Here is a 14,211-nt window from a genome sequence, read left to right on the forward strand (position 1 = left end):
GGGGGGGGGTTACCAAGAAACAAAAACATGTTGCTTTTTTCCATTCCCCTGAAAACCCACAGGATTGACCGAAGTAAATAGAACAAGCCAGCACAAACAAGTGTGGTACCCAGACCAGAAAAAGAAGAGAGACAAGTGAATTACCAATTGCAGCCAAACGTTGCTTCTTTTTCTCTTTTTGTTCCTCCTTGGTCAACGGCTTTTTGAACCCAAGTTCTGTCTCTGCCATTTCTCTCTCCTTTCTTTGTGCTGCAAGGCGCTCTTCAAAGCTGCAAAATTTCAACTGTCAAGCTTCAGTCAATTTAAACACTTATTGGAGGAGTTCTTGTCCATTAACAATGCAAATGATGATGCACAATGCAAAGCACCTTGTGAATCGAAGGACTTTTCAAAATATCTTCAATGCAGCTTAGATTCTGGTCACAGTTAACCATGAAATGACAGTCAAATTGACTCTGTTTTTTTTGTTTTTTTTTTTTGCAGTAAAGGACCTGAAATTTGACATACTGAAGTTGATTGAAAGGAAACAAAGAGATAAAATAAGCATCAAGAAAACAAAGAGAAAGCATTTACAACATGTTAAGTTTTGTCCAATGTTGTAAATCGAGTGAATAGCCAACTCTGAAGAAGTCAAATAAACATGCGGAAAAGAGAGATTCATATTAGCTTGTGTATCTTGTGTAAAGGAGCAGACTTGGATGTTAGCCACCTGCTCATCCACAGCAAAATGATACAAGGTAGGGGAATCGCTTCAGAGAGATTGCCCAAAGGGAGGTACGCAATGCCCACAACTGTTAAGGAGAGGAGCTTCTCAAGATGAAACAGATTGAGAGGCGGAAGGGATTAGAGAAGATGAATATTGAATATACCACCACAAGCCACGATGAGGACTATATGACGCAAAAAACACCAAAGGGCTTCTGAAAGATAGGGAAGGCCTTTTCGTCCAATCTAGCTTCTTTTTGCACTTTGTTGGAGCATACGAGGGATTTTTATTTTGTATAAATGCCGGTTGGATCTTGTAAAAAGGAATGATTACTCTATAGTTGATCGATATATACCTCCTGCATACAGGCTTCACCCAATTTTCTGTTGATCAAATCTTATTACTTGTCAATAACAAAAAGAAGTATCGGTGAAAACCAACCAGTTGGAAATTTTATCAAAGATGGGCAAAACTTTTACTTGAACACGGAAGAATCCTCCGAGTATAAGGCACATGTAGAACTCAAACATTTAGGGGTTGACAAGTTGATGTGCAACAGGCATAATCTGCGCTAATAACTGATTCAGAAAAAGAGATAAAAGGCAAATAGAGGAAAAAGGAAATACTCCCTTCTCGAAACTACACCTCTCCTGGAATCTAATGCAACCAGTTTGCAAACACATTTTTCACTTCATTTATGTATACAAGAGCACAACCTTAACCAAAAAATATACCAAACCACAAAATGAACAACAACCCACAATCTCAGGTGATTAGTAATTTGGTAATGTCGAATATGGGCTTAAATTTGGCGGTCTCAAGTCTCAACATTCAATTTCACTTTAAACAAAAGAAAATTTGAAAGATATGATTTGGGCAGGTACCTATTAAGGAAAAACTGTGCAGTTCGTCTGACAGCGGTCATGTCACCAGTAGGCACCAGAATACCCATTTGAATACTTGCTTGTAGAACCTGCATTTCAAACAGAATTTTAGCCAAGCAGTTGTGCGGATAAAGTAGAAAAGTGACAGAACCAACAATAAAAAGGAAACAGCAAGCCTAGGAACTTTAAGTTTGATCACCTTATCTGGATCTTTCTCATAAACTCCATAGAATGTTTCCAGCAAGCCTTCTCTGATATTAGGACTTATGCTGCAATATGCTAGAGTAAGTGAGAACTAACAAGTTTTAGGTTGGAGAACTTCAGAGTCATTTATATTACTTAGATCGAAAGGTTCAACTTACCTTCCCATCATTCCAAAATCATAAAAGATCAACCTTCCACCATTAACATCATCAACAGCTATATTTCCAGGATGCTGCAAGAAATTAAATCAACACTAACTTTCACTGGAAACCTTCACTTCCACACTTCACAGATATGAGATAAGGCTACAGCTAAGTAGTAAGATGAAAACAATGTTCAACTTAGAAAAGAATAAAAGACATCAGCAGCTTAGAATTGGTTGGTATGGAAGGTGAAGCTCTCCAAAGGAATATCTCTGAAAAAATTACTTGGTCCTATCCAAGTGAATGAGGTAAGCTTACCAAGATATCACAAAATAATTTTCCTTGAACAACCAAAGAAAAATTATGTTTGCAGTTTATATCGCTTTGGAGTTGAATGGTTAGAAGGATAGAAAACATGGTGATGCAACTGGGTAAACTATGAGGATGCAAAAAAGCAAACAAAGTGGAAAATTCCTATACCTGTTTATTGAATATGCTAAAGCTATTATTTTTTTTTTTTGAAATTGGTAATTATTTCTATTTCTGCAAGACAATAAATGGGTTGTACTGAAACCATTTTTACAAAAGCTCTAAATCAACTCTCCTATCCCTATAATGAGTCTAAGACATCAATGATAGACAGTGTCATTAGAGTATATCTGATTACACCAAAAACATAAAGTCAAAATGCAGTTCAGCTTTACTTGATGCATACAATTCTCTACATTCTCAAAAACTCTAAGGTTCCTCTCCTTCTAGATTGTCCACCAGATAGTAACAGGAACTATTCTCCAATTGTTCCTGTTCCAGGAGCCAGCTGTTTAGGGTCTCTATAATTTTCCCAGGCATAGTCCATGCTATATTTTTTAGATTGAGAAACTAGTGACCCTACAGTGTAAAAAAAGATGGACCACTGTTTCTCTAGTTTCCCCACAAAAAAAACACCTAGAGCACAATGGGTTCCTCTCTTCATCAGGTTATCTTGACTATCTTGAGTTAGCATAGCTTCCTTAGCCAATAACCAAACAAAGTAGGCTACTTTGTGTGGGATTTTAGCTTTCCAAATATGTTTCTAGGGCCATCCGAGTAACTGCTGGTTTGTCTGGTTAAGTTTCCTGTAAGTTGTATTTACTATAAAAGTCCCTTTGCTATTCCCTTGCCATTTTAGAATGTCTTGTGCCGTCTTCAGGCCATTGAACTGGTCAATAGGGTTGAGAAATTCTATAACTCTAGGAATTTCCCAATCATTGAGATTTCTGCTGAACTCAAAATTCCACCCTTGAGGAGTCCACAATTCAGCTATTGTGCTTTGCTAATATAGAACTAGACTGTATGTATCTGGGAGTAAGATTTCTATTTTCCCTACTTCATGCCAACCATTCTACCAAAAAATAGTTTTAGCTCCATCTACCACTTCAATCTTGGTGTTGACTTTGAATTCATCCCATAACACTTTGATAGACTTTCATAAGCTAACACCATAAGGAGTAGTGACTTCCTTTGTCATCCAGTTATCATCTTCCTCATATTTGTTTTTGATGACATTGCCCCATAGGTTCTGATTGTCATTAGCATACTTCCAGAGCCACAAAGCCACTTCATTCTGAGATCTTTACTTCGGTTCTTCAAGTTCTTGATGCTCAAACCATAGTTATCTTCTTAATGGTCACTACCTTCCATTTGGCTAAATGGTAGCCATTCCTTTCTTTGTTCCCTTGCCATAGAAATTCCCTCCTGATACTATCCAACCTATTGATGATTCCGGTTGGTACAGGAAATAAGGACATCATATATGTTGGAAGTGCATCAAGCACGGAATTAATCAAAGTCAATCAGCCACCCAGAGAAAGATATTGGGATTTCCATCTTGCTAACTTCTTCTCACATTTCTAAATCATCCCATTCCAAATTTCCATAGACATGGACTTTGCTCCCAGAAGCAAACCAAGGTAAATGGTAGGCAAAGTACCCACTTTACCCTCTAAAATCGTCTTCAATATTTCCATGTTTGGCACAACATTGACCGGATAGAGGAAGCTTTTCCTCCAATTCACATGTAGACCTGGCATTCCTTCAAAAATGACCAATATCAACCTCAAAATTTTGAGTTGTTCCTCTTCAGCATCACAGAAAACAAGAGTATTGTCTGCATACCGCAGATGAGATCTCCAAACTTTCCATTCCAGTTCTAGCAACCTCAAAACCCCTCAGCCAACCTTATATGTTCGCAATCTTAATCATGTTGTTGAGTCCCTCCATTACAAGTATGAACAAGAAAGGTGACAAAGGGTTACCTTGTCTCAAACCCCTCTGTGAGCTAAAGAAACCTATTGGACAGCCATTTTTAAGGACTGAGAAGTTTATTGTTGAGATGCAGTAGTAGATCCATTGTCTCCATTTGTACCCAAATCCCATCTTCTCTAGCAAACTTATAAGAAATCCCCAATTGACATGATCATAAGCTTTTTCAATGTCGGTTTGCATAGTATTCCTAGTTTTTTCAAACTTAGCCTGGAATGAACCGCCTCATTGGCTATGGGGGTAGCATCCATAATTTGCCTTCCTTGAATGCAAGCCAGTTGTCGAGAATCCACAAGCTTTGCCATCACTCTTTTTAATCTTTCTGTGAACACTTCAGATAAAAGCTTATAAACACTACCTATTAGGCTGATAGGTCTAAAGTCCCTTAATTCTTTAGCACATTTCTTCTTAGGAATCAAAGCTATAAAAGTAGCATTAAAACTTCTTTCAAACCTTTCTTGCTCGTAGAACTTCTGAAAGGTCTGCATGCATAATATCATGTTTCACCACATCTCAACATTTGATGAAAAACCCGATAGTGAAACCATTTGGACCAAGTGCTTTATCAATTGCACACTGCTTTAACCAACTCAGTACCTCATTCTCTTCAAAATTCTTTTCTAAATCTGCCATTTCCTCTGTTGTCAGTCTTGAACTTGTGAAATTACCGCAGGTCTCCCACTTTACTTCCTCAGAATATAACTTTCTGATAGAACTCCACAACTTCCTAGATCTTAGACTAGGCTCCCCTAAATTAGAAGTTGGTCAATATTGTTGTATCTCTTATGTGCATTAGCCATCTTATGGAAAAAATTGGTGTTCGTATCCCCTTCTTTCAACCATAAGGATCTGGATCTTTGTCTCTAGATTTCTTCATTCTTAATCAAATCCTCAAATTTCATGATAGCAGATGCCTTTTCCACTGATTCTTCTTCTGTTAGAACTCTGTCTATAGCAATGCTTTCCAAAGATGCCAATTTCTCGAGTAATGCCCTCCTCTGTTGCCCCAAGTTTCGTTGCCGACTTCTGCTCCATTCTTTAGTTTTATGTTTTAGGGCTTTTAAATTGGAGGCCAAGATAAAGGCCTACCAGTATAGTTGAAAGAACTCCACCACTCCTCCACTCTATCCATGAAGCCTTCAGTGTTTAACCACCAATTCTCAAACTTGAAATGACTCTTTCTTCTTCAGATACCACCTTCAATAGCAATTGGAGAATGATCTGACACCAATCTTTGAAGGGCAACTTGCTTTAGATTACTGGAAAAGTCATCCCATTCTTGAGATACCAAAATCGTATCACTTCTTGAGGCTATTCTTTGATTATCCCCTTTGAACCATGTGTAGCTAGCATTTTTCTAATTGAAGATCAATTAAATTCATATCCTCAATCGGATCAGAAAACTCCCTCATGCCGTTTGTTCTGCTAGTACAATTTCTTTTCTCAAAGACACATCTAGCCACATTGAAGTCCCCACAAACAGCCCATGATCCTTCAAATAAACCTCCTATAGAGCCAATCTCCTCACGTTCTTCTCTCCTTGTAACAATTAGGAACATACATCCCTGTTATATGACAGTTGAAATCCTGCAATTGTGCTTCAAATTTGCAGGTGAGAGTGTAAGCCCCTACCTCTAGTATTTCCCCTTCCATACTCTACTATCCCACAATAATAATATTCCTCCTCTAGTCCCACTAACCTCTAAACATGCCATTTTAATCCCCCCCATAGTTGCGTTATCAGACCTACGAAATCCCCCTTTGCTAAAGCTAAAATTAACAGATCTATTAGATGCGGTTATTTGGTTACCAAGTACTGGAAATCATAGTAAGCAGAAGAACTGTGAATGTTGATGAGAAATCTTACTGGATCAGCATGGAAGAAACCATGAGACAGAATCTGCTCCAGATAGGATTCAACCGCATACCTCCCTAACCTGATCAATAAATTAAGAGAAATCCAGAGGCATATCATTCTCAGTCCTGTTATTATTACTCAATACCAACATTACTATCAGATACGAGAACAAATTGACATCACACATCCAATTTTAGCAGGCCTTCTACATTATTAAGGATCCTTATCAAGCAACATATCTCTCGGACATGATTAAACACCAGTACATGAATGAAAATGATGGACATAGGTAAATTACATATTTCAACAAATTGAATGGCATAACTTTCAGCTCACCTTTTCCTATCAACGCCCAACTGATCTAAGGCTTCTATCCTGTTTATTTTAATACCTGGGACATATTCCATTGTCAAAATCTGCAAGGAATGAAAAATATCATTCAAGTAAATGAGTTGTGGAGAGTTAATTAGTCAAACCATCATTATCACTGATTATTTAAACCTGTGGTGTGGTATATTCCCAGTATATTGATGGGACTTTCACATAATCCATGTTTTTGAAGTTACTTGCAAATAGTTCTGCATTGGCAGCTTCCTTAGTATAATCAATCTCCTGCAAAACTCATAAAATAATAGACAAATCAAGGAGGATAGCAACACACTGATCCTGAAGAGATCCAGCAGCATTTGACTATTGAATTAGATACAAAATAAAATAATAGCACTAGATTACAGGTCAGTCAATCACTAGAGTAACTTAAATTACTTCAATTCATGATTGTCAGTTAATACAAACCCATCAAACACACAGTTCCCAGGTGACCAGTTGTCATCGTTCAAGTCCTGAACTCTAAGGGGTCGTTTGGTGTGAGGTATAAGAGATATATAGTCCCGAGATAGAATGAAGTATTATTTTATCCCATGTTTGGTTTGAAGTATTAGTTAGTACCGGGATTATTTATCCCACCAGTTACACCATAGTGATGGGATAAGTTTTCCCATATACATGATGGGATAACTAATCCCGGGTTATCCCGAGATAACTTATTTCGGAATTAATTATCCTAGGATAACTCTTTCCCAACCAAACGACCCCTAATTGGTAAATGGACGTATTCTATTTTTATTTTATTTTTTGAAACTGTTAACTGTATTTTGAAGCATTCCATTTAAGTGCAACGAGAACATACTAACGAGATAAGATAGCACCTTTTATTCCATATGAAGCCATAAACCATGTGAACAATTAAACGAATCTCTTCTCCTTCTCGCATGACATTCCATTACCTTTTCTTAACATTCCATTACCATTTTTTGTCAAAAACCAATAAATTTAAGGGATTCTTACATATATGTACCTCTGAGGAAAATAGTTTGCAGTTAATGGCCCAAAACATCCAGTCACTAATTCGCATGTATATGTAATGTATCTACATTATATATATAGTGGATAAATGTGTATATATGATGTATAACTATGGATAAGAGATGCATATACAGCCATATACGCTATTAGCCTATTATACAATATCTATACATTGTTATATAATGCACATGTAATGTATCTATATTGTGAAAATAGTTATTAACTGTGCATACATATGTATAAACAACGTATCCACAATAAAAACAAAGGAAGAAAGAAAAGAATGGCCATTGATTCTAATATAATTTAATAGGATAACAAATTTACCGGAACAAATATCAAAAACAGTTCAAATTTTAAGAGTGGGAGAGAGAAAAATAAGAGTGGAGACCAAAGCTTGGCCTAATTTTAATTAGTTAAATGGACGAATGGCCATTTTCAGCAATTTAATGATAATGGGCCATTTTGAGTTAACAGCATGACCAAGTGGTCATTCTGTGTAATTTCCCCTAAGTTTAAATTCCTTGAACACTGATGATGTTGATTCATAATTAATTAAAACTCTGAAGAGTGTCAACCAGAAAGTTTCTTCCATTGAAACCAATATTTTGTAGATCTCACCATTAAATATCTTCGGAACAAAACTTGTACAAACAAACTGGTACAACAAACTGGAAAGTAAATTAGAAACCAAATCCATCTCAAATAGGGAAACATAAACCAACAATAAACTTGATGCGAAAAGAAAGCAAAGATAAGTCAGATAGAGAAAAGAATCTTGAAGTCCTTTTACAAAGAATTAATGAGCTGATGATGCTAACTTAGCAATATTAAAATAAATGATTAATTAACAAAATACCTGATACAAGACACTTGCACATTCATCATAGATTGCAACCCAATCTCTTTTTGCACCATCAGATTTAGGATCTATTTTCTGCAGATATTCAGCTATCACCTGCAAGAAATGTGTCACATGAAAAAGATATAAATGAATAACCTATCTTTTAAAAAACAGAAGTAGAAGCGATCATATCAGCACTATAAAGTCACTGCTCCTGCGAGTGTTTAGTGCACAATATCCTGGAGAAGTGTCATTTCATCATGAGCACTGGGTCACAGCACCATGCATATGGATAAATGACATGAAATGGGACTTATTCTGGCAGAATGGAAGTTAGATGGGAACATCTAAGAAGAAAAAACAGCAAAGAGGCTTTCTCTATGCAATCAATGATGATCTGATTATACTTTGTCATATCCAAACGATTACACAAAAGAACTCAAGGGTTAAGAGTAAAGATACTTTAAGTTATCTAAAACTGACCCTCAGGTTTTTAAGATCGATATCAAAAAGATCCTTAAGACCAGGCCTTTGTACTTTGACAACTACTTCCTTCCCATTCAGTCTTGCTCGATGCACCTGACCTGCATTATAAGATATTAGTGTCCTTATATTTCATTCCTGTAAAGCTTGTTGAATACATAGAACAATCACTGGTATTCACAGAATTTACTTGCTGAATGAAGGATGCATCTCTGTGATACAATCAGAATTAAGTGAATATTACCAAGACTTGCAGCAGCTATTGGTTCACGGTCAAATCTTTCAAATATATCATCCAGTGCGCCCCCAAGTTCTTCTTCGACTATTGCTACAGCAGTTTTGGATGGGAAAGGAGGAACTTGATCCTAAGAAGAGAGAAATTATCCTTGTAAATAAACAATTCCTGTAAAATTAATTATTACTAAGAAAGAAAAGGAGAAGAATAAGGAGGAGAAAACATGTTGCGTAGCAACGGCAAATGACAGAAACACCATAATAGAAATCACAAGAGTAAATGAAAGAAGGAACACCACCAAAAAATAAAATAAAAAAAGCAGCCAGGCATGCTTCCTCCAAGGTAAAAATTAGCATGTGTTGCCAATATGGGCTTACTTTAGAAGTAACTTTAGCATGCTTTCAGAATATAAAATGCTTCAAAGTTAGTATATCCCATCTCAGGGACTATGGATCTCAACTGCATAATTCATTTACTTATATATGGATATCATGTCAAGTATTACATAGTCATTGATTGTATAAAATGATATACTCCAACAACATGCTCAGTCGTCCTCTGCATTGCATTCTGTAAACTAATGTAATGTATATGTGAATCAGGTTTCTTGTACACAGGTAATCTTTGTTGCTAATAATCTGTCAAGTTTCACACATTGCTCGTGTCTGTCACTTGATATAATGGAAAATCTCTCAGGAAGACAGAGATGAATACTGCGCAGCTTGAGAAATTATACATCATCTCAAGAAAATACCAAACAAAAGATAGATAAACAATAGTTGGATTGGCAAAAGTTAATAACAAGATACACACATACACACACACAAATATATATATATGTGACCCAACTGTTCACTTTGATACCAATTTCTGATGATGAGGCAAGATCCCCAGCTACTAAAACTGAGCAAATGATTTTTTCAAGCTTAAATAACAATGACAGCTATGCCTCAGTTTTCAAGCTTAAAGGATATTGAAAAGATATCAAATTATGGTGAATGAGTGTAGTAGAGGATCAAACGTACGGTAACTTGAGCAGGACATCACCAACCTGAAGCTCAGACAACTGATCAACGTACTCCTGCGCGAGAATATCCACCCTTGTTGAGAATTGCTGACCAATCTTGATAAAAGTAGGACCCAATCTCAAAATAGTTTCTTTTAACCACCTAGCGAGGATCTTTCTCCGCTCAGCTTTTTTCGCTTCTGTCATTCCACCTGCATGAAGCAGCTCCCTGTATTAGTTACAGTAGGAGTGTTTCTTTGTATTATCACTGAGCATGACAGATTGGGGCGGCAATTGATGACTTTCTGAAGGTGTAATAAGTGTTAACCATCTTTTGGCTAACCCAGCCTCCTCAGTACCAGTTTCAAATGATGGGAGTTGCAGGTGTATTTGTTGGTGCTTTGCTTTCAAGAATTATAGATAGGGAAATATTTGTAAAATCTGGAAAATAGGTCAAAACTAAGTACAAAGGGGGGAAATGACTGGGAAGTAGATTCTTTAAGTGTCATGGTAATCATTTTGACTATTGCATAGTTCAGTATCATCAATACAAAGAAGAAGTATCAAAATGAAAATGGATAGTTCAGACTTGATACAAAGTTTGTGTCCTGAAATGTCCATTGGAAAAGCAACAACCAAACGAGAACAGCATAAATAGCTTACTCTTTTTGAAGAGTGAAATATTTTCTTTCCATCAGTTCGTGGATCCCAATATCTTCAATAAGGAAAATTCAGTGAAGAAATAAAAAAGTGAATAGCTAAAAGCTATTCATGTAGATCAGCAATGAATTTTGAATAGTCTTTTTCTTTAAAGTAGAATTAAGCCTCACTCCTTAATGTTCCTAGTTGAAATAAGTGCCAAAAAGCAGACTTTCTTGGGTCAATATAGCAAAATTATGGGGTTTTAATTTTATCACCCTGTTTTTAGCCATTGTGACGTGTTGAAAGAAGAAAATACCAGCATGGTGCTAGGAACAACACATTGGGGCAATTATCTTCTCAATTCTTATAAAAAATTGGGTTAGGTCATTGACCAACCTCGATAGGAGAACTTTTGATTATTCAACCAAGCCTTAAATAAGAAAGTGAAAACAGATCCCCATATCTCCAAAGTCCTTTGAATTGTTGAATATGTTTTGAATCTGTTCCAACGGCCTCCAGGTGGGACAGATACCTGCAAAAACCGTTCAGTAATGTCACATAATCTGGCTTCCATCCAGAAATGAAACAGAGATCACGAGAACCCCTAAAGCACAGAGGCTAAATTGCAATAATTTATATAAGCATTTGAAAATCCTTCTTTATCATTTAGTTTCTTTGTCAACTGCAACAAGCGATCCTAACATTCATTGTGTAAACCAGAATCTCCAAACCCTTTCGGATCCAATTTGAATCCCCTTATGCATAGTGTTATCCGTATATTTCCCGTAGATTTGAGGCTGATATAGTGACCTGGTTAGCTTTAGTGTTAATAACCAATCCAGTAACTTGTCAAGTCACAAACTTGCTTGGACAGGATGTCTTCATCTTGCACTTCTTCTAATAAGAGAATTTCATTGTTTAGTTAAAAAGACCAGTGATAAACATCTTCAGTCATGTGTTGATAATTCTCATCTTAAGAAGATTAGACAAAGTTACAACATAAAAATGGCCATCATCGTTATGTTATATTGACGATAGAACATCACAACAAGAACCATCACACATAGTACATGTATTAAGTCCATGTACCCACATGCAAGGTATGATCATTTTATGACACCACCTCTCTTACTATTCTTCCTTGCAATACCACCAAAGACAGTTATATTTTCCTGTCCTGGGTTATCCTAACCAAACCTATACAACAGTTAGTTCAGCTAAATTAGCCACCCCAAGAAGTTCAGGCTTGAAGTTTATCAATTAAAAGAACAAGTTTGGGATTGAAGTGAAGTTGTTGCTGTACTCATCAAATACAACGCCAATTTAACTGAACCTCATAGTGTAAAAGAAGGAAATGAGCATCCAGTAGATTTTCTGAAATACTAGATTTAGCTAACCGTCATTGACCACTTTCAAACGGAAAAGATTCACTAAACATACAACTCATTCTGATTATAGTAAACATCAACACTAGTGATCCCAAAATTAATTTGGAATTAAAACACACTTAAAATAAACAGTAGATTCTAAAAGTAGAAATTCTTCTACAATGACTACATTTAGTGACGTACACGCACACAAACATCCCTCCCACTTGATCATCCACACCAATCAGTATCAATCAACTATACATCAAGTAGGAAAAGTATACAATTGATAGTTGAGAAGTGATTTGATAAATAATTGGTAACCTAATAGTTCAGATATAAAATTCAAAAAAAATAAAAAATGAGATACTTTGGGTGCATTTATGATCATTAACTCAAAAAGAAAAAAAAAACTACAATAACAAGAAGAGCATAGTTAACACATATACCTCAACTTTCTTATTCTTCTTAAACCAAGCCTCCTCTTGTCCAATCTCATCAATACTCTTCTTATTCCTCTTCTCCACCACCTCTTCCGCCTTCACCTCCACCTTCACTTCCACAACCTCGTCCGCACTCTTCGCCGCTACACCATTCCCATTCACATTCACATACTTCACCAAACTCTCATTTTCACACTCAATAGTACCTACACTTCCGTTACTATAACTATCCACCACCAATGCACCATTCAAATCACTACTTTTCTTATTCACACTACCATTCCCATTACTATTCACTTTCCTCATCAATTCAACATCGCGTTCCTCCAACGCTACATTCTCTTCTCTATTCACCGCCTTAATTCGACGTGATGAAAACCTAGTAAGAGGTAAACGGAAGGTTCTAGAAGTTGAAATTGGACATAGAAATTTGAGTTCAGGTAAAGTAGCAGTGGAAAGTTTAACTGAAATACTCGCCATTGTAGTATTCAGAGACTGAGCAACAGAGTATTTTAGAACCGAGTTGCCGTAGCACTGGAAGGAAGAAAAGCGGAAGTAATGGCGGAGAAAAATAGGAATATTATTTATTCGCAATTTATATGAATGCGAAAAATGGGAGGAAATTATATTATATGGTTTCAGAGACGCCACGTCACAGGAGAGATATGTGTGGGGAGAGTATGAAGGAATCTGATTGGCTAATGGGGTCTCGTTAAGTATTAACCTTAAGGATGGAATGCTGAGTGCTGACTGTACATCTTTTGTCGTTTGATATTCTTTTCTTTTCTTTTCTTTTTTTTTTTAGTGTATTTTGCTTTTTTTCGTAGAACTGTTGATTTTGTGATTTTTATAAAGATTACTAGTACAGGATTTTCTTTAGGAACAATACCACAGACACAAGACTACCTTAAATAGAAAATTTTCAAATCATTAGTATCTATCTATATATATAGAGAGAGTAAAACAAAGAAGTTTGTATAAAATTCTGTCAAGTGTTATATTAAAAACTAGTCAATGAGTACTTTGGCAACAAAAATCTATTTTATCGGCAACAAAATTTATTTTACTGATTAATTATTTATTTTATATATATAATAATAAAGCAAAGAAGTTTGCATAAAATTATGCCAAGTGTTATATTAAGAACTAGCCAATGAGTACTTTGGCAACAAAAAACTATTTTGTTGGCAACCAAATTTATTTTACTAATTAATCATTTATTTTAAATATATATTTAAATTTTCAAATCTATATATTTAATAAAGCAAAGAAGTTTACATAAAATTATGTCAAGTGTCATATTAAGAACTAGTCAATGAGTACTTTGGCAACAAAAATCTATTTTGTTGGCAACAAAGTTTATGTTACTGATTAATTATTTATTTTATATTTGTATTTTTAAATTTTCATATCTATATATATAATAAAGCAAAGAAGTTTGCATAAAATTATGCCAAGTGTCATATTAAGAACTAGTCAATGAGTTTTGGCAACAAAAATCTATCTTGTTGGCAACAAAGTTTATTTTACTGATTAATTATTTATTTTATATTATATTTTAAAATTTTCATATTTATATATATAATAAAGCAAAGAAGTTTGCATAAAATTATGACAAGTGTCATATTAAGAACTAGTCAATGAGTACTTTGGCAACAAAAATCTATTTTGTTGGTAACAAAATTTATTTTACTGATTAATTATTTATTTTATATTTATATTTTTAATTT

The 14,211-nt window shown here is 35.4% G+C and overlaps 1 protein-coding gene across 5 annotated transcripts in view; it reads right to left on the reverse strand.

Annotated features, from left to right (window-relative positions):
* The window catches only part of LOC107850778 (protein ACTIVITY OF BC1 COMPLEX KINASE 8, chloroplastic), a 31,250-nt gene extending 18,082 nt beyond the window's left edge, over positions 1–13,168 (reverse strand). For all 5 annotated transcript variants that reach the window (XR_001668719.2, XR_001668718.2, XM_016695526.2 and 2 more), the window contains exons 1-13: positions 12,488–13,168; positions 11,068–11,203; positions 10,075–10,241; positions 9,033–9,153; positions 8,789–8,889; positions 8,321–8,419; positions 6,598–6,708; positions 6,433–6,512; positions 6,106–6,175; positions 1,953–2,026; positions 1,790–1,859; positions 1,591–1,679; positions 145–269 (exon numbers count right to left, since the gene is read on the reverse strand). Coding sequence is in view for 3 of the 5 variants with exons in the window: in XM_016695526.2 (XP_016551012.1) it covers positions 145–269; positions 1,591–1,679; positions 1,790–1,859; positions 1,953–2,026; positions 6,106–6,175; positions 6,433–6,512; positions 6,598–6,708; positions 8,321–8,419; positions 8,789–8,889; positions 9,033–9,153; positions 10,075–10,241; positions 11,068–11,203; positions 12,488–12,961 (1,717 nt within the window). In the remaining 2 variants the exon portion in view is untranslated. The remainder of the gene's footprint in view (positions 1–144; positions 270–1,590; positions 1,680–1,789; positions 1,860–1,952; positions 2,027–6,105; positions 6,176–6,432; positions 6,513–6,597; positions 6,709–8,320; positions 8,420–8,788; positions 8,890–9,032; positions 9,154–10,074; positions 10,242–11,067; positions 11,204–12,487) is intronic.
* Positions 13,169–14,211: the final 1,043 nt, after the last annotated feature.

The sequence above is a fragment of the Capsicum annuum genome, chromosome 12 (genome assembly GCF_002878395.1).
Source record: "Capsicum annuum cultivar UCD-10X-F1 chromosome 12, UCD10Xv1.1, whole genome shotgun sequence".
NCBI classification, from domain to species: Eukaryota; Viridiplantae; Streptophyta; class Magnoliopsida; order Solanales; family Solanaceae; genus Capsicum; species Capsicum annuum.